This window comes from Amia ocellicauda, chromosome 6 (assembly GCF_036373705.1).
Source record: "Amia ocellicauda isolate fAmiCal2 chromosome 6, fAmiCal2.hap1, whole genome shotgun sequence".
NCBI lineage: Eukaryota > Metazoa > Chordata > Actinopteri > Amiiformes > Amiidae > Amia > Amia ocellicauda.
This window is the reverse complement of record NC_089855.1, coordinates 20538129-20561074: the sequence shown is the minus strand read 5'-3', so window position 1 is coordinate 20561074 and position 22946 is coordinate 20538129. Positions and strand designations below refer to the sequence as shown.

General features: G+C 35.4%; 1 protein-coding gene across 12 annotated transcripts; it reads right to left on the bottom strand.

Annotated features, from left to right (window-relative positions):
- Nucleotides 1–696: 696 nt before the first annotated feature.
- On the bottom strand, nucleotides 697–22715 carry scel (sciellin). 12 transcript variants are annotated; one of them, XM_066706604.1, is made up of 24 exons: nucleotides 22593–22715; nucleotides 19524–19591; nucleotides 18225–18330; nucleotides 16925–16987; nucleotides 15924–15989; nucleotides 15491–15526; nucleotides 14612–14638; nucleotides 14452–14499; nucleotides 13835–13864; nucleotides 13424–13477; nucleotides 13186–13254; nucleotides 11333–11401; nucleotides 9247–9309; nucleotides 8159–8239; nucleotides 6055–6132; nucleotides 5291–5338; nucleotides 5130–5177; nucleotides 4099–4764; nucleotides 3870–3932; nucleotides 3421–3483; nucleotides 2914–2985; nucleotides 2706–2814; nucleotides 1808–1910; nucleotides 697–1187 (listed from the first exon to the last, which is right to left on the bottom strand). In XM_066706604.1, the coding sequence occupies exons 2-24, from the start codon at nucleotides 19564–19566 to the stop codon at nucleotides 1171–1173; spliced, it is 2022 nt and encodes a 673-aa protein (XP_066562701.1). In that variant the 5' UTR covers nucleotides 19567–19591; nucleotides 22593–22715; the 3' UTR covers nucleotides 697–1170. The 12 variants fall into 12 exon arrangements, with proteins under 12 accessions (XP_066562701.1, XP_066562700.1, XP_066562706.1 ...); XM_066706603.1 differs by having other exon boundaries at nucleotides 13835–13867; nucleotides 22593–22713; XM_066706609.1 differs by lacking the exon at nucleotides 15924–15989 and having other exon boundaries at nucleotides 22593–22714.
- Between the last annotated feature and the right edge of the window lie 231 nt (nucleotides 22716–22946).

Below are 22946 nucleotides of genomic sequence, written 5' to 3'. Positions count from 1 at the left end.
GGTAGAGTAGAGTCCAAGTCTACTGCTGATCTGGGTGTATGAAAAGCTGTACAAGTTTTCCACTATGCTAGGGCACCTGAAACAGGGCTCTTAATCTGTGCCTCCTGACGAGGCTGGGGAGAATAGCAGTCTGATTTCACTGAAGGTGTTAAGGCTTTCGCGTCAAAGGGATATAAATAGCCTTCAATGTTGTCCGTCGCCACAATTATAGACTGCAGTTGGTATCTAGGTCGTCTTAGGGATAATCTTCATGCATTGCGAGAAGCTGGGCTCTGTAGGGCTACCTTTCAAAAAGCAGCACAAGCGCCTGCCTGCCATGTAATACAAGTGTGAATATGCTTGCTATTTTACACTCAGAAAGTTATTTGATGCTGAAGGTAGCTTGTTCAGAGTATGGTAGCCCATAACATGTGAACCAATGTATTATTATTATTATTATTATTATTATTATTATTATTATTATTATTATTATTATTATAAGTATTTCACTATTCAGTTGAACTTCTGAACCACTTACCCCAATTTTTCAAGTTGCAAATCATGCATTTTTGTGTGGAATTTCTTTGCTGTTATGTTTCACAGAGAGCCCTCTCTCTCTCTCTCTCTCTCTCTCTCTCTCTCTCTCTCTCTCTCTCTCTCTCTCTCTCACACACACACACACACACACAAAAGCAATGAATGCATTAAATCAAGAAATGTTAAGAAAGATTTTTTATTTATTTATAATTGTATTGTTTTATTGTAATGCAATTTGAGTTACTAGTTCAGGAAACAAGTCAAATCAAGCCACTAATATTTGTTAATATACTGTTAGTTAATCATAGTTCAAAGGTCGTAAAAAGTCACTGTTAGTACTCTTAGTGCCCTAAAATGTATACTATTACATAAGTATAGTTGCACAAAGCCACCTATATTTTGAATCACGTCATATATTTGATGATATTTAAATGCATGGTTACAGGAAGTAATGGACCCACAACCTATAAGAAAGATTTACAAGGCAATATTATGGCATAGTTTATGTGTTCAACATGTTTATGATCTATTTCTGTAATTTTTATATTTCATATATTTCTATAAACTTGCCTTGTAGCTTTTTCATGACTATATAAAATGCATGTTTTGACATATAATATCTGCATACATTTGACACCATCAGGATCTCTGAATTCAACGATGCCACTTATCTGAAAAACAAAACAAAATAACACAACACACAAATTAGATTAATAAAGAGCACACCCCATTCCCCTCTACCAGCACAAAAAAGCAGTTTCCTGCATACTGGAAAACGTTTACACAGAGAGATATACAAGTGCACCTTAAATTGGACATTTTAGGGGTGCAAAAAAAACATAAAACTGTATTTAAAACAGACATGGGATAGTCGGAATATCTTTTGTAATTTAAACAAGGAAGTCTATGAACAACTTGTTGATAATAAATATGCTAAAGCTACAACCTGGATTCTTCCAGACTGAAAATCCTGGATCTGGTATCTATGATTAATTACATAATAGCATAGTGTAGTACTGTTTCAATTCCAGGGTTACTCGTGTCTAGCGCTTATATACCACATTATGACACGGTACAGTCAATTGAATTGTTTTTATATTGTCTGCCCTTTCTTTTATTTAATGTTTTGACACAGTAATAGAGGTATCAGATACACGTGGCGCTGCAGTAGTAACACAGTTTCTGCAATAAAATGCAACTTCATCCAGCAGTCAGAATCCCGACTACAGAGACTGTCTCCCACTCACTTTGGGCTGGCACTGCGTAATCACATGTAGATGTTGAAAATTACCTCTTGCAATGCCAAAGCAGTTCTCGCAATGAACAGAGCGTCTGTAAATCCACATGCTATCTCCAGCTTTAAGGTTTCCCAGTGGGCTGTTGCAGACCTCGCACTACACAAAGAGAGATAAAACATATGTACATAAGATTAACACCTTTAACATTTTTACAAAACTTGTCTTCTTGCCTTTTCGTTATACATTGTCCTGTGTCTCTTGCTGTAAAGTATTTATCAATAACTCCATATTCCAGACCACACTTATCCTTCAGCTTTATGACCTAGAGTCAAGAACTATGTTTACTGCCTTAAGTCGAGGGTCAAACAATAGTAACAAAGACTGTAGGAATCCTATTCTTTGATATTTATTCATGGCTGCCTAACATTAGACTGGCTTACTTCCTCCTTCCAATCTTAATTCTTTATTTATATGTGTGATTTAACTTGACTATGCATTTTAAAAGTCTTCCTCTTTAAGTATAAATCTGAGGGCATTTAACCAGATGGAATTTCTCTTCAGGTTTAGCTATTTAGGTCATGCATTCTCATTTGATTTTTCCTGAATAATGTCGGAAACTATGGTAGAGGCATCAGTGGATTTATAGAGTTATATGTTAGATGTTGAAAACAGAAAATATCAGGAATCTTCAAAGGCCTGTCATTGTGGCCAGAAGTCGATAGTAAAAACGCCCACACATACTAGACCTTTGTTGCAACTTTCATCAGATATAACCCCTAAAGATTTCTACTTCACCTCCAGGTTATGGTATTAATTTAAGTTAAAATGGTCTGTGTTGTCTAAGGCAGATCAGAAATTGTAAATATTAAAACTACACCACATAAACTGGTTTGTCTGTATTTGTGAATATGAAATCCAAATCCTCAGTTCAAGGTTGCAAAAGACACTGACCTTGAAGCAAGAAGCATGACAGCATATGTGCAGATCATCCAGGATCATTTTTGCTTCGGTGTTGATAGGTTTACGGCAGTAGGTGCACATGTCTTTGTCGATTATAGTCCTGTCGAGAAAGTTGGGAGTCCACGGTTAGTTATCCATATGAAATGAATCGATATCGCTGGTATTGAAATTGCACAACATTAACAGGAAACTGTCAAACCTGTCTGAAGTTGAATAAACTGTGTGGATGGATTTGGATGAGATGGAACCTTCATAGTAATCCTGTGGATTGCTGTAGAAAGAAAATATTCCGTTAGTAAACATCTCTTTCATATTCAGGCATGCTGACAAATATAACAGGGACTGCAGATACAGTAAATGTGAGTTAAATTAATTCAACCTTCTTAATACTCCGTCAAAACATATTGTCAATGCATTTAGAGACTATTGTCTAGAATACGTGTATTAAAACGAAGAATAAAAACATACTAAATTCCTTTACAAGGTTTGGTGTACCAGAACATTTAACAACAACAAACACATCTTTGTAATTAATCAGAATTAAATTAAGATTGAAATGGGTACTGTTGCACAATTATATGAATATGCAAAGCATTTTTTAAAGTATTTAATTTACATTATATTATTCAATGTTTAGGCATTTTTATTCATCCTTAGTTTTTAACCTTTCAGCTGCCGGGTTTTGAAACACCATATTATCAAATACCTGCTTTCCAGATAGGATGTTTTCGTATAGATCTGGGGACCTGAGTCACTGGTGAAATCATAGCTAAAAATACATAAACAAGATTAATGATTTTTCACATTCAGCACATGTTAAATATATAAATGTTTTACTATTTCTCATAGTTGAGTTACAGTTCAGCTATCAGTATGGAAATCCAATTAGATATAAGAACAAACAATTTTTCACAGGTGGAAAAACATTTCAATTTCCTCCATTATATTTCATTCAATTTTACTAGTCACATTGCAAATATTGCACACAATGTCTGTCATTTTGTCTTTTTATTTCATTCTATTGTGTTTCATATAAGTTATTTATGTTAATATGATGAATGAAATATTTACAAATGATGTAAATATGTGCTAAAAAAAATATTTTATTGGTATTGTAATAATTGTAATAATACACAGAAAGTTTATTTCACTTACCTGGAATCACTCATCTTGCTGGAGTAGCTTTTGGATCTGCTTGATGAATCCGTATAGTCATAGCTGCATACATACACAAAGATAAGTAATCACACATTAAATTATCAGTGTTAAATTGATAAAAAAAAAAACATTGAACACAACAGACAGCATTAAGAGATATCACGTGATATTCCAAATGTTAATTCTTGGAATGAAAATGTGCCTTTCAAATGCGGCCCAAATATACCTGGGTTCACTATTTCTGGAGTAGCTTCTTGTAGAAATCAGATCCTCAGTACTGCTGTAGAGTTTCGATGTTCTTGTAGAAGGCAGATTCTCAGTGCTGGTGTAGACTTTTGATGTTCTTGTAGAAGGCAGGTTCTCAGAGCTGCTGTAAGTCTTAGTTGTGATGGTAGACGGCAGGTCTTCAGTACTGGTGTAGATCTTCGATGTTCTTGTAGAAGGCAGGTTCTCAGAGCTGCTGTAAGTCTTAGTTGTGATGGTAGATGGCAGGTTTTCAGTGCTGGTGTAGACCTTCGATGTTCTTGTCGAAGGCAGGTTGTCAGAGCTGCTGTAAACTTTAGTGGTGATAGTAGACGGCAGGTTTTCAGTACTGGTGTAGACCTTCGATGTTCTTGTAGAAGGCAGGTTGTCAGAGCTGCTGTACACCTTAGTTGTGATGGTAGACGGCAGGTCTTCAGTACTGGTGTAGACCTTCGATGTTCTTGTAGAAGGCAGGTTCTCAGAGCTGCTGTAAGTCTTAGTTGTGATGGTAGACGGCAGGTCTTCAGTACTGGTGTAGACCTTCGATGTTCTTGTAGAAGGCAGGTTCTCAGAGCTGCTGTAAACTTTAGTGGTGATGGTAGACGGCAGGTCTTCAGTACTGGTGTAAGTTTTATAGCTTGTTGTTGTTCTTATTTAAAAAACAGAAACAAATCCATCTTTATTAACAGGAAAGATATTCAAACTCAACTTATATAAAAAGAGCATGCATCTGTATAGCAGTTGGACAAAGAGGGGCACTCTTACCTGTTACATGTTTGTGATCTAGTCAATTCACCTTTGTAATACCATAATGTGGATATGTATGTATTTACTGCAATATCAGTGCCCGAAGCTTATGCTAAAAGCAGTGGTATAAATATGGTAGCCTACTAATATATAGACAGTTTAAAATGTAGGACTTATCTTAAAAAATTTGCAATCAATGGCTGTTCATGCCCTCCTCTCCACCACAAAGGAGACAGAAGGAAAAAGAAAAACAAAGGGAACACATACCTGGAGGTGGGGGACTTCAGGGAGGCAGACTTCATGAAATCATAGTCACTGGAAAAAAGAGTAAGTCCAGAATTAAAGTTATGCAATCAATGATTGTTCATCTCCTCCTCCCCACCACGGAGGAAGACGGAAGGAAAAAGAATAACAAAGGGAAAACTTACGCAGAGGTGGGGGACTTCAGTGAGTCAGTCTTAATGAAATCATAGTCACTGGAAAGAAGAGAAAGTCTAGAATTAGAGTTGTTATACGTGGCAGATATAGTTACAGTAGTTAGTTCTGTAAAGAAGGGATGTTGACATTTTCACATTAAGGTAAAGCAGAGGACTGCCTGCCTGCCATTTCAAATTGTTAGCCTCTGATTATATATAAATATATATGATTTTTTTTTTAGATATTTCACACAGTAGTGTCATTTTGATATGAACTTTTAAGACTTGTCTAGGTTTGAAAGCACTATTGATGGGAATCACAAGCAATGGTTTTACAGTAATTTTGTTTGTACAGTATTTTCTATTCTACTTGATTCTCTTCTATTTCTACTGTACTTGAAAATTGATTTGGGTGAATATTTGCAAGTCTACCCAGCCCAATATTCACTGAGAAAATGTTATTAAACACAGACAAACAACATGAAATTCTGTTTATTCATTGAAGACACCATCATGCCAGACACAAAGAAAGCTTTGTATGCCCTTTATCAAAATATATGAACTGGGCATGTTTAATGCAACACCTGTAAGATTAACTTCAGTCCCTTGAATAGGTGAAAGAAGCACACTACCACTGTATGCTGTAACAATTATCTTAATAATTATTTAATCATTGTGTCCCTTGTGTCAGCATTGTAAGTGTCTGCAACAATAAATCTTGTTTGTCTTAACCCACCACCAGGAGTCCAGCAGGATGAGGGCAATGCAGGCCTTACCGCTTATTCAGTCTCTCCAGAGATGAGAACTTATCAATAAGCCTGGCAGTTTTGTTAGTTGAAACAGGAACCACTTTTCTTTAAAGATGAAAGGAGATTAGTTGAGAGCAAGAAAAGTGAGAATAAAGACAGCCCACTAGTACAAACTTTAGTCATAACATGTTAGCATGTCACAAAATGTAGTGAAGTCTTATATTTTATGATCATGCTAAATGTTTATGAATCTCATTCAGTATGGGTTAGTCAATATGAAGTAGTAAAAAGCATTGGGGTTAGTGGGTTAAATATGGTATGCTTTTATAACCAAGAATATTAGTTACATTTTATTCAAAGCAAACATTTTTACTGTAGTTACAGCCCTATAGTCACTGAATGTGATAAAAATGAAGTGAGAATTGTCTTTGCTACAATGACTGAAATATTGTTTTTGTAATTTGTAATACACATGTATTGGTATTAGTATTTGAAGGTGTTAATACCCCCTCTGTAAGAACTGCTGTTAATGTTTATATTTCCACATGACATTTCTTCCTAATGCATTGCTGCAGATGGAAAATTCCTCACATATTATCTGCAACATTTAATGTGGAGGCAATTAAAACAGCACCAAAGGAACGCATAGCATAGCTCCATTATATGTGCAAAGTTAAAACTATACGCATGATGCTGAATACAAATTGATGAGTTATGCCTATTGCTGAAGGCATGAGATCAAACAAATGCTCAGCTGCCTTAGTGTTTTACCAAACAAGTTACAAAGTACACTGTGCAATACTGTAAACATAATTCAACACATATAAGGATATCAGTGGATCTCTTTTAAAACCCATGTACAACACCACATAAGGCACATTACATTGCATTTATTTTACTGTATCCTCCTTTATAAAATATGTCTGTTGTTTATCATATAACCCATAACCACAACCCTTAAAGGCCAACTGATCTCTTAGACATTTTGTGTTTCCATTATATTTTTAGCTGCAGAAAACTGCTGAGATGTAATTATACAAAAATAAAACAATACAAAGATTAGGCATTGCTAAATAATGCCTTACATGACAGCATATCATACATCAAGAATTTCAGTTAGGGTGAAATATCAGATCATTTAAATGTATAGATGTGTTGTGTACTGAAAGAGCAGGTGTTTTTCAACCATTTGGGAAATAATTGAAAGTTTTTTAATCCTTTGTTTTTTTTTATAGCTATGCATATTAACAGTTATTGTTCTTTCATGTATTTCAAAGTTACCACTTTATCCATTATCCAATGTGTGGGACCAATATACTGTACTTACCACTCATTTGCTCTATTTTAGAATAACATAAAAAACCCATCCATTTAAAATAGATTTCTACAAATGTAGACATGCTTGACATTCATCAGTTGAAGCTTTTGCATTTCAAATGCTAAACAATTCAACTAAGAAACGCAGATGCAAGCAAGAAAAAAGGACCATTGCTTTTATAACATTTCCACTACAGCAACACAGACATTCACCTCAGAACTCAGATACAAGTTCATATTACCAGAACAGAGAAGCAGATACACCCAAGCCAATAAAATGATTTCATTTGCATTAGCATGTAAGTAATCAATAATAGGATATGATGGTCACCTTTTACAAGAGACATGAACTTTGGTTAAGCATCTCTGAACAAAAATAGAATATTGAGTGATATATTCAGTATATATATTTAATTTGATTTGGTATGCAATTTCATAATGAATAGTGTTCCCCTGCAAGATTGTGTATTAAACAATTATCCTTTAACAGGCTCTTGTCTTGATGCACATCAGGCTCTACAAATATGGTATGCACAATGTGAAATATGTGTTGGATACGTTCTTGAACTTCCATCTAGCATTACTACTCCAACCGCAGTAACAACATAAGAAGTGCAGTACATTGGGAGAAGATTGTCTCAGCAGGGGTCATTGGATTTCCTACACAAGGTAATTTATTATATAAGATGCAGCAAGGGGGGAAAGGCGGTAGAAATATGTGGCGCAGCGCAGGCGAAGCAGGATAGCTCTACAGACTGTGGTGCTACATGCTCCCCCCACCAGGCTGCTACTCAACATGCCGCGCTGTTCTTACCCATCGTTAGAGCTTTCCTTGATGCTGGCTTTTTTAGTCACCTCAGTCTTTGGTGTTTCAGTAGCAGAAACACTTGTAGCTCTTAAACATAAAAAAGGTTCAGTCATGTTTAATGTTCTCTTAGGGAGCTAAACACACCATAGCTATGTAATTACGATACAATTATTGTTGATTTTCCATTAAATAGCGATATCCAGTTTCACAACACAGTGCTATAAACAGAAAGTTATTAGCTATGGGACCAGTCTGTAAAGTACAGCTGTAGAAACTTTGTAAAAGCTAAAGTGTAATAAAATACTAATAAATTGCTGGTCAGATATAAATATGTTTTTATAAACAGTCTTAGTATAATTCAGAATATTCAAACTTCCCAAGCAACTGCAAATTACAAGACCAGTACTCTTACTTATATTTTATGTGTTCAAGTTTATATTGCATCCAGGCCCAGATGTTTAACTGAAATGCTATTAAAAATAATTAATCTATGTACTTATGTATCAGACATAAGATAAATGTTGATTTAATGATGTTTAATACAACTATCTTGTGATGATTAATTATACATTTCAGATATGACACTATACATATTCAGTTTATTCTAAAACATTTTTATTTCGATAAATACACATTATTTAAGGAATATTATCTGATGAGTAATAATTCATAGGAGAATCATTAATTTAAATTACATATAATAGTTAGCTTAAAATCATTTACACCTTTACTGCTATAAACCTCTGGGTATTTTGAGCCAGGCAGAGTTTCAAGACTATCTTCAAATGAAATGACAAACACATACATTGGGTATTATTGCTATTATTTAATGGAAAACCACTGTATTATCATATAAGTATCCTTTTACATCGCTAGACAGAAATGACAATGGAGAAGGAGTGTAGCATAGCTTTATAAAGTTTAAAAAGTTGTGACTAAAATGTCTGCCAGGATTATGGATACTGGTAGGCTGACCCATTTGCGAATCTCAATATAAAGACTTTTTAAATTTTCTTATTATTTACCTAGATTCATCTATATTCCTATATCAGCTATAAAGAGCTCAGAGCTGAGATACATCTGCCACATCTTACCCTTTGGTGGTTGACTCTTTAGAAACTGTGTTTGGAGGTTTGGGAGGCAAAGAGGTTGGTTTTCTTTGAAAAGAAAAGTGTTAAATAAATATAAATCACTATGTATACACACACACACACACACACACACACACACACACACACACACACACACACATACAGTGAGGGAAAAAAGTATTTGATCCCCTGCTGATTTTGTACGTTTGCCCACTGACAAAGAAATGATCAGTCTATAATTTTAATGGTAGGTGTATTTTAACAGTGAGAGACAGAATAACAACAAAATAATCCAGAAAAACGCATTTCAAAAAAGTTATACATTGATTTGCATGTTAATGAGGGAAATAAGTATTTGATCCCCTATCAATCAGCAAGATTTCTGGCTCCCAGGTGTCTTTTATACAGGTAACGAGCTGAGATTAGGAGCACTCTCTTAAAGGGAGTGCTCCTAATCTCAGCTCGTTACCTGTATAAAAGACACCTGTCCACAGAAGCAATCAATCAATCAGATTCTAAACTCTCCACCATGGCCAAGACCAAAGAGCTGTCCAAGGATGCCAGGGACAAGATTGTAGACCTACACAAGGCTGGAATGGGCTACAAGACCATCGCCAAGCAGCTTGGTGAGAAGGTGACAACAGTTGGTGCGATTATTCGCAAATGGAAGAAACACGAAATACCTACCATTAAAATTATAGACTGATCATTTATTTGTCAGTGGGCAAACGTACAAAATCAGCAGGGGATCAAATACTTTTTTCCCTCACTGTATATATATATATATATATATATATATATATATATATATATATATATATATATATATATAAATTAAGAATACATTTTTAGAGGTAAATTTGATGTATCAAATACAAATACATCAAATGCACACCAAGATAATTGTCTTGATGTTACAACAGGAGGCATAGTTAGAATTCAACTTCCATTGCTCATCCAAGTTGTGTGTAAACCGGCACATATGATGAACTGGCTGCTAATACACAATGAGAACAATGTATTCAGAACAGTGAGGAATAAAGACATAAATGTCATCACTGGCATGCAAAACCACTGAACCAGTCAGATGGCATGGCTGAGCACGTTTGCTACTAGCTATTTGCAAAGTGGATAGAAAGAACTGCCTGTAGCCAAGACAGCAAAAAGCTGGTGATGTGAGGTGGGAAATTAATTGTAGATCTGAAAGCAGGAAAACAGCTGCAAATTACAGTGGCTGTTCGAAGGCATGAAGCAAAAGGCACAACTAGATTCTATATCGCAAAAGGCTACAGAGAAAGCTGAATCAAGCAGAGAACACCAGACAGAGCTAGAACCGGCATGCTCATTGAACTACAGCATGATGCAAGAGGAATCCTTTGATTGCAACAATGGGCGTCACTCCATTAATAATGAACCAGCAGCAGCCACATGCAGTAATTAATTGTGGTCCAGATTTAGAAAAACCAAAAAACAACCATGCTTTCCTTGTTGATTTTTGGATGACATCTACTGACTTTAAATAAACAGTCTGTAATAAGTCAGTGGGGCACAAACCAGCAAGATGTTTTGCATTTTGAGTCATGCTCTTTCTCTCTCACCATGGCATTTGTAGATTATGATACAGCTATAATGAGGCAAAAAGTGTAGTTTCTATATTTAATTACACTAAAATGCTTCTCAATATTGTATCTTGTGCAAGACAGGCTATTATCAAATACAGTATTTAGTATTCATTCAACTATTCAAATAAAATATCACTGTTTAAATGCCTTGTGGGTTCATTCTCCTTATTCTCTTTGATTAAAAGTGTGTTTATATAACTTGCTGATTTTAAAATTGATCTTATTGCAGACATGGAAGAGATTTTTATTTAGCCATGCAGAAGGAAGATATATGACTCTTCATATATATTAAAGGATATGCATTTCAGATGTGAACTTCATATATAATACATATATAGGTTTATTTTTATATATGTGCTTTGATACATTATATATGATCCCTTTAATATTTGGTATATTTGATATATAATTTCTAATACTGAAATATATATGGGTCAAGATTGTGTAATTAGGCCAGACTATCTTACCCCTTGGTGGCTGATTCTTTGGAGACCTGGGCCTGGACAGGTTTTTTAGGATTCTGAACCTCTGATGTGCTTTAAATGGCACAAAAAGATTTAGTAATCTAAGCAAGCATTTTAAAAATACACACACATATATATTATAACATCTATAAACATCAGCAATCTCCTTGAACAAACTATTTTCCAGTTGAGGCATTAGATAGTGTTGTTGATATCACTCTTCTAAAAAATGGTTGTAGGTGCTTATGTTTGAACTCTGATGTTGATTGAAACTAAATGTTTGGATGCAGCCCCTTACAAAGTAAAGTATTGTTTATCCATTCAGTATCTTTAATTCATAATTCAAAGTATCTAGCCGGAGCTTATGCTTTAGATAACACCTCTGCCAAAACTAATGTAAATATGTTAATAATATATGTAAAATGTGAGGTAATTTCAGTGACTACTCACAAAGCACATTACATCAATAGCTTGTTATTTTTCTAATTCCGTATTACAATATAAGAGACCTTTAATAACACATACGGACACATTAGAACAGCGGTTCTCAAACCTGTCCTGGAGTACCACCTACCCTGCTGTTTTTTGTTCCTACTGAGCTCTCAATTACTTAATTGAACTCTTAATTGAACTAATCATTTCCTAAATCAGAGCCTTTAAATTATTTTTAAAAGTAGGGGTTTTCATTAAAGTACACAATTGTATAAGGAAATTATTAAGGGACCAACCTTTTATCAGTTACACAATTTAAAGACTCAAATGTGGTCAAATTACTTCAATTAAGGGTTCAATAAAGTAACTGAGAGCCCAGTTGGAACAAAAACCAGCAGGGCAGGTTGGAGAACCAGTGCATTAAACATTGAAAAATAAAATACAGTTATTTGTTTAGTTTAGACATTGTTAGTTCTAATATTGAAGATTACATTGATAGCATGCATCTAAGGTTGTTGTCCAGCTCGCTTTCAGAGAAAAGTCATGAGAAAAAGTTTACTTTAACCCCCTATGATGTTTTATCTGCGTTGAATATATAACATTTTTGCAGCAGTAAAGCATGTTGTTGTGCAACGTGAAATTGACATGCAGCTCCGAATGCATGCAACTGTACATGTGCAGCACTGACAGCATTGTGCACGGGCCTGAAAGTCACATACTGGATACGGACAGCTCTAATAGGATTCACGAACGTGACAGCAGCAGTGAATTGTGGCTCATCGCTCAGGGCTCTCCAAGGTAAAGGGTGCCACTAAGTTGGCAACAATGCATTCTCCAAACTGTTCACCTTCATCAGCTTGCCTCCAAACAAGAAGATTGTGTGTGGACTTTAATGGTCCTTCACAGAGAACTGTAGCAGTTGTACCAAATAAAAAAACAAAACTAACAGCTGGACTGTATTTTAAACTTTCAGCTCAGGTCAGCCAGATGACACATGTACACCAATTATTATTGCATGACTGAAGAGGACTGGTTTTCATGTTAACCATACAGATAAATCTGTGTGGTTTATATTCCAGACATTACCATTAATTACAGAGATAAGTACTTACATAGAGTTGACATACTTCAGCCCTGTCTGAACAAACAAGCTGCTGCTCTTTATTTTGGCTATATCTTCGCTGAAAAGCCTCACCTTTTTGAGACATCAGTTGAACACCCATAGGGCTTGTCTTTTGAGGATGGAGCCCAAGTTCTGAAGTGTACAGTATACTCTAAGAATTGTGAAATATGAAAAAAAATTCACAGAACATCGTCTAAACGGATTGATGGGCAGAGAGGGTCATGCCGAGATCCATTATCATAAGAAGATAGTCACAATGAGATCACATATAAAAGACAAGCACAACAAAATAAAACCATACCGTATTGGGGTTTGCTTTTCAGTTGTAATAATGGTGGTCTTGACATCCTGTGTGCCCTTAGCAGGGGTGCTTTAATAAATAGAAAATTAAACAACAGTTCATTCATAATATTGTTCACATCAATTACAAATCACTCACAAATATAAGTAGAGTTCTGCAATCCCATTAATTACCACAATGCATATACATAAACACAACATGTCATGCAATTTATAGAGGCATATAAGGGACTCCTTACCTTGTCTTAGCTTGCTCAACCACAGTGTTTTTTACTGTATTGGAGAATGTAGTCCTGCATTAACACAGAGAGGGGAAAGACAGTTTAAAGCATCACATTCATAGAACAAATATATATATATAATGTCATCCTCCCATCTACAAATTCTATTTCTGGCCCAATTTATGGTGAAGTATAATGCTTTTTTTTAAAAAAGCAACTTGAGACACTGGTGTACTGATTGCTTAATTGAATAAAGCCCATATTCCAAAATGTATAATTAATGAATAGATGTACATTGAAAAGGTGGTTTTGAACAAACATCCATCATGAAAAATATATCTCCTGTGATGATGGTTTAATCATGACTGAATCCTTGTAAACACTATGAATGCAAGATAAGGACCTTAATGAAGGAACAGTTTTACTTACGTCTTTGGATCAGTCTTGATTGTAGTGGAACTGCTGTATATAAATAATTCAAAAAATATTTTAAACACTTACAGCGACCTCTGTATTAAATGCAATAGTCAGGATATTTCATATCAGGACATGTATGTTGCTACCCATAAAGGGGGCCTGTTCTAGGCTGTGTACTATCATACAATCAACATGTAAAGGTTTTCTATTAGTGTTAATTTCACAAATGTCAGTATACCAATATTAACATATACTTCTTTGATTATACAACGTACTGTTCCAGAATGTGTAAAGACAAAAACTATAGCTTGTGTTCTATCAGTTCAAATTCTTATGTATGAAGAGGTAAACATCAAGTACATCAATAGATAAATGCAATCAAACTGGCACACTAACTTCACAATATTGTTTTGTCCACTTCCTCGGTGGTTTGTGTAGCACAGAGGGAAAACTCCTTTCTAAGTGCATATTAATATGAAACCACTTGCTTTACACCGTAGTTAAGGGTCATGTATGTTTTTGGAACACAGGCATTGTCTGTAAACATCTTCTTAAACACAACACTGCCACTATCTCTATTTATATGTTTTGTTTTTTTAACTTTAAAATGACCAATACTGTATCCACACCTTTTAGTTGGAGATGTCGGCTTCTCATGACTTCCTGTCCATGATTGTCTGTCATGGTTAGAAATTGAACAGGTCAGTTTATTTTTGTATTGAGGAATAAAATCTTACTTCAAACCTTTTTCTCACAGTTTGTGGGGTATGAGTTACAGAGCACACTTACCTTTTAAAGCTATCAGTACCCCTTGAACTGAAAAAAACAAAGTATTTGTTATGGACAAAGATAAACACCATTTCACTATATCCCTATTTTCCTGTTTGTTGACTATCCTCTAATAATGCATACGCAGTACATCTTTAAAACATCCCTACTGTATAAGCAAATCAGAACAGTTCAGCTTTCAAATCTTGGTGAGAGAACTGAAGCCGAGACTAAATATGACGGTGGAATGGATTCCTGACAACACAGAGACACGATGAAGAGTAATCGCATACAAGCCCATGATCAATTCAAACTAGACATACAAACAGCACAACAGTAGCCCATATATCAAGATGAAAGAGGATGTCAGATTTGATGTGTCTGCCAGTCTGATGAAGATATATAGGTCAAGAAGATACCAGGCTATCTTGACATCCTGCTGTGCGTGTCTCTGTATGAACTTGGGGTCTATAGGCTGTGACGTTGCATTAAGCATGTACAGTGGAAGTAAGAAATCACGCATTGTGAGGTTCGTGGCATTCTGTGTTATATTATATATCTATGTTTGTCCATGATGAATGGGGCTATACTTGACAGAAGGAAAATCTGCAATTGTAATAGTATGCTATGTACTTTATGTGGAAAAAATATCTTAAAAAAGTGTCTGTTTGTGAAGTGAAGACTGGGATACAGCCTTACTGTGGGCTGTCACTTAGCAGATGTTTTAAGGTGTGTAGTTTATTAATTATGTAGTTATTAAATTCAATTAATCAGAAGCACATACAATAATTACCATTACATTAAACATGATGCATTGAGTTTTCAATGTAGCCAAATAAAAACAAATGATATAAATACAAACATAAATGCAGATGCATATAAATCAATTTAATCCCTTACTTGATCTGGGAGGTCTGGTCTCCGCCGACACCGAATCTGTAAGTAAGGGGATGAATATAAATTAACAGGACAGCAGCTTTAGTGTCTAGCTGCCGTTTTGACCTAAGATACTGCTTGGGTTTTACTGGGAGACTGAACATGATCGATATGTTTTCTGCCACTTCCTATTAAATTGATTTCTACCTGCTTGAAATGTATGATCCAAACCTTGTTTTCACTTACAAGGTCCATATAATATTTAAAGCAATACTTATGCATAAATAACCTTTTTATTCTTGTGGTCATTCAATATTTAATTACTCAGACTGTTGATTTAATAGTTATTTATTGCACACTGTTGTTTGAAATGATAAACATTACAAATCAAAGCTGTATTTCTGCATTACACTAAGAAATGTCATTATGGATATCCATGATGGCAATAAGTATTTACCTTTTTGTCAAATTTTTCACAGAGGACACTTGGTTGCTACTGTTCGAGGTGTTAGTATCTGTATTCCTGCTCAAATAAAATTCAGTGAGGATGTCAAAAAACATGACCAATATTTCTTACATTTGAGGGCTTAGCAGAAATGAGCTCAAAGCTTGATCTAAGCAAGAACTGCGCATTTGTCTTGCTGAATGAAAGCAGCCGAGACTAGAAGCAGTGCAGTAACAGCAAAAGCCAACCATTCACTTTTCAGTGTACACCATTAATAAGTTATCTGTTTAAATATTCACAAGAACCCTGGAGCTTGACAATAAAAAATAAAAAATACAAATAGTGAAATAAGAGATACTCCCATATAGTTCATGTATTTCTAGCCTTTACATCTTCCATTTGTATTAGCAGATACAATGCAGCATAGCTCTGACACTCCACTAGCTACACAACAAATCTGCTTTGAAAATCTTGTGTTCACTCTGCTAATGTATTGTGCAACATACTTGCAACTAAAGCCAACCATGTTTGCCTTGCATGCAGTTTGAATTCTATCAAACCCTTGAACAAGAGAAAAAAAAACATGCCACACAAATATAAAATTCAGCGTGACTTTTCTTTGATATGTGTTTTAAAGCAGCCACAAAGAACATACTGTACTTTGTAAACTGGTACCTATTTAATTAACTGCAGTTTCTTAAAATCTCTTTAAATTTACTGATAGTGAAATTTAATTGCTTCTGTTGTACCATGAGTGGGAGGGCTAATTTCAAGACTCTTTACTTAATTAAAGATCCCTGCTATTTTTTTATTTTTATTTTTTTAACAGATTGTATTCTATTTCAATGTGCTCCAAACCATTGGTTTAAACAGTGTGGCTTGGGAAAATGCACATCCATCTTATGATGTACAAACAGACTTTAGTTTTCTCCAGACGGTTTCTTTTTTTTCTGCACAAGGGTTTAATATTGTACTACCCTACTTCCAGTAAGCATGCAGCACAGATTTGCTACCTGTCTACAGTATCCTCAGTTTTGGATCTGCTAAGAAGAGATTTGCCAAAGTTTTCATCCTTGCTGTAAGTGAAGAAGAACACATTTGATTTAACACCCACAGTAGGTTATTTCTCTGTTATATGATAGAGTATACAACACTTGATCTGAGAAAGCACCTTCTAGTGAAGCACAAGTTTTGCTCAACACTAAGACCTCATTACTGTAAGGTGCCAGTATAGCAATAAGCTATATTCTAGCAATATATTGTCATTACCATTGGAAATACTCTACCATTAAAAATGTTAAGGTTAATTATTCTACCATTACAAAATATAGGGTTAAAGAATACGTGTTAATAAACAGGTTATTAGAGATGTTCTCAGCAGTTTTTGTGTACATATACTATAAGGACATATGTATTAATGTAACACTTCTAGGACCCTCTACTTTTAAAGCAATAGGAAGTGATGGAAGATATTTTCTAATAACATCATGTACAAATATATTACTGTTAATAACATTCTTTATAACGTGTTTATAGACATACGGTTCACAGCATTATTATTATTATTATTATTATTATTATTATTATTATTATTATTATTATTATTATTATTATCTTTATTTCTTGGCAGATGCCCTTATCCAGGGCAACTTACAACATAAGCATGTTAGAGGATCTCTGTATCATACCTTGCGAAATGCCATTAAATTGTATGCATCAATACAATGAAATCCAAAATACAATTTTATATCAGGAATTATGTCTACATTTCCTTCTGGGAATTTAGCTTTAGAAATTAGTTGACCCAATCACCCAAAGTAATTGAAAGGTTATGCTGATAAAATAAAGTAATCAATCAGTTAAATAAAAAACATTAGAATATATGTATTTATCTGTAGAAAATGAGTACAAAATCTCAAGTGTTAGCAATCGCACACCGAGTTAAGTAGCCTTCACCTTTGTTAAATTGTAATGATATGTGTATATATTCATATGTCTTACACACACACACATGCACACTCACTCACACAGTATGTATTCAAGGTATCAAATAATGTAGGGAAAGCAAATTCAAGAAACAGTTGTGTAGAAGGCCATAGTATGACTTAAACTTGTATTCTCATTATGATGTAGGAATTTTTCGGGCCTAAGTAAATTTATACTGTGAAGTACAATTGGGCAAAACCAGGAACAAAACAGACATACACGTCTTATCTTCTGTAACTCAAAACTAAAGCATTTACCAAAACTGAGATCACTACACTACAATTACAATTACATTCCAGCCCTACAATTTAGTTTCCCTTCACTTACTCAATGGGTTCATCTTCTTCCACATTCTTTTTGATCCAGCTGTTGTCTTTCAGCAAGTTCGTTTTCTTCCTGTTATCTTCCACAATCTGAGCATTGCTTCTGGTGTCTGTTGTACAATAATACACTCAAGAATGAGTAACAAAAAATATCTTGCTTCCGTCAGAGGAATGCACTGAATTTGTTTTTGTTTAGACAGCAATCCATGTGAACAATGCAGATTACTTTTCATGCAATTATTCAGTATTTGTTGAATTATGTAATTGTAGAGTTCCAAATAAAATCTTTCCACAGAATCGCTTTCCTACGTCATTACCCAGAGAGGTGTTCCTGTTAAACTGGTTATTCCTTGTCCCATTTGTGACACAGCCATGTCTTCGCACCACTGTGAAGCTACGTTCCTGTGTTACATTACAGCTTTGTTGAAAGAGGTGTGATTTTATCTTATTTTCAACTTTCCTTTAAACTTTCATATTTCTCTATGCTTTCAAACTGTGGCTGTCTGTGACACTGATGCTTATAGTAAAAAAAAAAAAACCTAACAAACTCCACTACATGTACAGAACGCACATGATATTTTCCACTTTAAGTAAAAACAAAATTGTGAATGACCTCAGCTGCCATTTTGAACAGATTACTAATCTGCGACAGATTTTTATTCCATCCAAATGCAGATTTGGATAAGTAACCAATATGGATCTGTTGAAAAACAAATCTGTAAGAACAGCTCCACTCTGCCTCGCTTGTCTGCTTGCTGAACATAACCGAAGAGGAGTGGCAGGGGAGAGGCCATGCACGAACTTTGAAGACATTTTGTCAACACAGGGGTGGAAAAACGCTCACTGATGATTTTTTTTTTTTTTTTTTACATAACCAGTTTTTTTTTTATTATTATTATTTTGCTCTTTTCATCAATGCCTCCTAATTAGTTTTTTAATTATGAAAATTTAAAAAAAATGCTTTTAAAATGCTGTAGCACAGACTTTTAACAGAAGTCAAGGTGACTGAAAAACAGAAACAAAAGATCCCAGAAGAGAATAAAAAGAAAGGAGGATGGGTGCTGGTTGAATGAGAGCATCTGGGATACAAATGACTCGGCTGACATCATTCATGAACAAGTTATTACTGATAAGTTTAAAATCTATTCTTTTCAATCGATAGCACCTGCTTATTTGTAAGAACAGGCTGTTTTCTAGGCTAAATTCAGCTCTGGGTACATGTAGTCCAAAGCATGACATAGGTTTCTTTGTACATCAAAAGTAACATGCTGTGCCTTTTAAGCCAGTCAAATTGTTCTCTTACCAGTTTTAGGAGTGTTTGTTTTCTTGGGATATGCGTAAGACATTGTGCAAGTCGTATGAATGTCCAATCTGAAAAAGATAACAAATGAAAACTTGGAGTCTTGCTGATTTGTCCATAGGGTTAATAAATAAAAGACAAGCATATACTCTTATTGCAGTTACTCATACTAAGATAACATACACAATTATGCATTTGGTTAATTAGTAATAAACCAAGGTTATACCATAAAGTTATGTCAGATTTAATATACTACAATGACCACGTACTGTAGCTATTAATTTGTAATGTGTATATATGTGCTGTATGTGTAATATGTACTATAGCATAGATGCATGTATCTATCTATGTATCTCTCTCTCTCTGTCTATATATATATATATATATATATATATATATATATATATCAATCCAATATAATGGGATGGAGGCTCACATTTAGACATAATCAGTCTAGTATTACAACTTTTCAAGGACATATCACAGAAGTAGATCCCCACTCCGACATACACATACCTATGACACCTGTTTTGTTTTGCCTCACTACAGTGAACTGCTTGCAAAGCACACTACATTTTGCCCCCCGCTAATGTTCTTTGCACTTCCGTGCCGTGGATCAGGTCACACCCAATGATTTACTGCCTGCATCACGAAAGCCTGCCCGTCCTGATTTCTGCAATAACTTACACACCCTTCTTAAACACATCCGAGATTCCCAAGTCCGGAATGACAACCTGTGTGCAGCGCAGACGCATGCATTTCTGATCATTCCTTTTGGTTCTGCATAGTTTGAAGTTATTGGCCTGGTCCCATCCCACTACTGCACAGTAGAACTTGCACCTTTGAAATATATTTTACAAATACTTCATTAGGTAAATAATCGTGTGTGATTTAATAAACTCAATATTCTGTGTGCTGTGAAACATTAACCAGTCCCAACACAGCAGGGTTGTGTTAAACAATTGAATGGTTATACTGTAATTATAAAAAGCACATAGCAGCAGGAATCACCATTCAGCTTTGAGGTTGTATGTTCAACGATCACTGAAGCTGCAAGGGTTCAGCAATTAACATTAAATAACACTGTAGCTTCAGACACACTTATCTTTATGGGTTTTCAAATATAATACTATGTGCTTCATCTGTTTAATTAGTTGGCTCCCATTTAATCAAACAAATGGCATTTTACACTTATTGCAGTTGCAGAGCAAGCTTTCTTGAAAGACACCAAAGAACATTTCTGAAAACCTATGCAGGCTGTCCTGTGTTGTATCTTTCCAAATTTTTAAAGCTGTTTTGCTGGACCATTTAGGTTCATTCATTCCACTTATTAAGGAGAAAAAAGAAAAAACAAGATTCATCTATGCTTTTCAAAATCCCCAATCCTGTAGATTACTGGCTTTAAAGGGTCGTGGGGATGGCCGGGCCGTGTTAATGCTGAACAGAGAAGGGGTCGCCATGGCAGCAGGTCTGGCCTTGCTAGCAAAAGCAAAACTATAACATATAGAACTTGACACATGAAAACGCGATTGGCAATTCACATTACCCTGACCCGTAGCCCCACAAATGTGCCTATTGTTCACCTTTGATGTCTGAGGTGCTTTTTTTCACCTAGCATTACTCTGCAATTCAGATTTCAATTTGACACCTGCGATGTGCTTCCCACAGGAGAGCCCAGGGAATTAATGAAGGATGAATGTCAACGTCTCTCTGTATCTGTCCCAGCCCTTTTCCACTCCATTAAACTAATAAGCTGCTGCTGCCAAAGTACTGATTTCAGCTCAGATCCGCCCAGCTCAGCTTGGCCTCCTAGCGGCCGTATTAGTGGGGCTGCTGACATTAGATGACAGGAATGACCCTCAGCTTACTTATCCACCCCAACACCAGGCAATAGCTCCATCTCCCCAAAGTAATCTTATATATATATAGGACCACAAACGCTGCTCAAAAAATGTATTGTTTTTACAGTTTTTAAATGTCCACAATCAGTTCTTGTGCCTTTCCATTTTGTACATGTTATTATCAAATATCAAGATCCTTTAGCACCTGCATGAACATGCCTGCATCAACTAAACGCATGCGTGCTTCACACAAGGGGCACGGCACAGCAATTAAGCTATTTGCATGCCTGTAAAAATGATCCATTCCGCAATTATTACAAATGCCAGTATTTATGAATATTTATGCCTGTCACACAAGGGTCAATCCAAACATCCAGTAAAAGGCATCATACAACTGTCAATTAAAATATCCTGGACCACAAAGGAAAAACATTAAATGGATTTTGAAATCAGATGTGAAGCATAAATAAAACATAAATATCACTTTGTTGTGGTGGAATACGCTGACTAGAACGCTAGAACACACAGAGTTCCTGTCATGTAGGGTATTCCATTAAATCAACATGCCATCAAGCACAATATCGTACTAAACAGCAGTGAAAAGCAATGGTTTTCTGAATAATGACATATATTCTTCAAAAACGTTCTGCTGATGGTGCCTTTATACACATACAGGAGATCTATTAAAGAAGATCAACAGACAATTTAAAAGCCTAGCCTGTAGATCAAGGTTATTATCATAACTGGTTAGTCAAGTGAAGAGGCAGCCTTTTTAAGGCCTGGTATTGAAGCACTGGAACTTTCAATGTTTGCTAAAATTATGTCATAGTTCTTTTTAATTTCAATTCCCATAATTTAAGATGTGTATTTTGTCCTTTGAAGTATAACTCTTATTGGCTTTACATTAAATACCTTGTTATGTTTACAGAAACTCCACAGTAACTTTAGTGCCTTTGAGTGTTAACATTTGAATCCACGTCTTCATAACTTCATATGTTATCATAGTCATACTGTGCTGTCTTTCCACCCACAATCCAACAGCAAGAAAACAACTTTCTGTTGCAGAGTTAACTAAATAAGCTACCATGTATATCGAAAAGGAAACAGTATAGTCTCCCTTGTCGTCAGTTTTGTTCTGGGCAAATCTTCAGGACTGCTATTTGATTGGTATAATAATAAAAAACCTGAGCTTTCACTCTCCCTTCTAACAATAACAAATGTGTCTACTTACCAACAAACAGGCTGCTTGTGAAATGGCTGAGAGAGTGACTGCAGTGCGAGCCAGAGGAACAATAAACACTGTGTTTAATGCACCTGTCTCACGTTCCCTCTTACTCACTGTATCTGTATCTCCCAGGGAGGAGACACAAGGTGGAACAGAGGGTGTGTCTTGAGGCAAAATAGCTGGCAGCGCCTGAAACCAGAAAAGTGGCTTTTCTCATTCTCTAGACGCCCATTCTTCTGTGTGAATCTACCACGGTCTCTGGATTTCCACTGCTGTAAAAAACAAAAAGGTGTGTACTTAGAAACAAGGTTCCAGAGTCACCCCAGAATGTGTGTAGGAGTGAAACGTTCTGCTCACTTT

Bases quoted from the DNA above. Each gene is read 5' to 3' on its own strand.
- scel (XM_066706603.1), bottom strand. From the start codon at position 19,566: ATGTCTTACGCATATCCCAAGAAAACAAACACTCCTAAAACTG. The intron at 15,990-16,924 runs GTAGCAAATCTG...TTATTTGAGCAG, and splicing joins ACTGAGGATACTGTAGACAG to GAATACAGATACTAACACCT. The intron at 3,933-4,098 runs GTATATTTGGGC...GTATGTATGCAG, and splicing joins TCCAGAAATAGTGAACCCAG to CTATGACTATACGGATTCAT.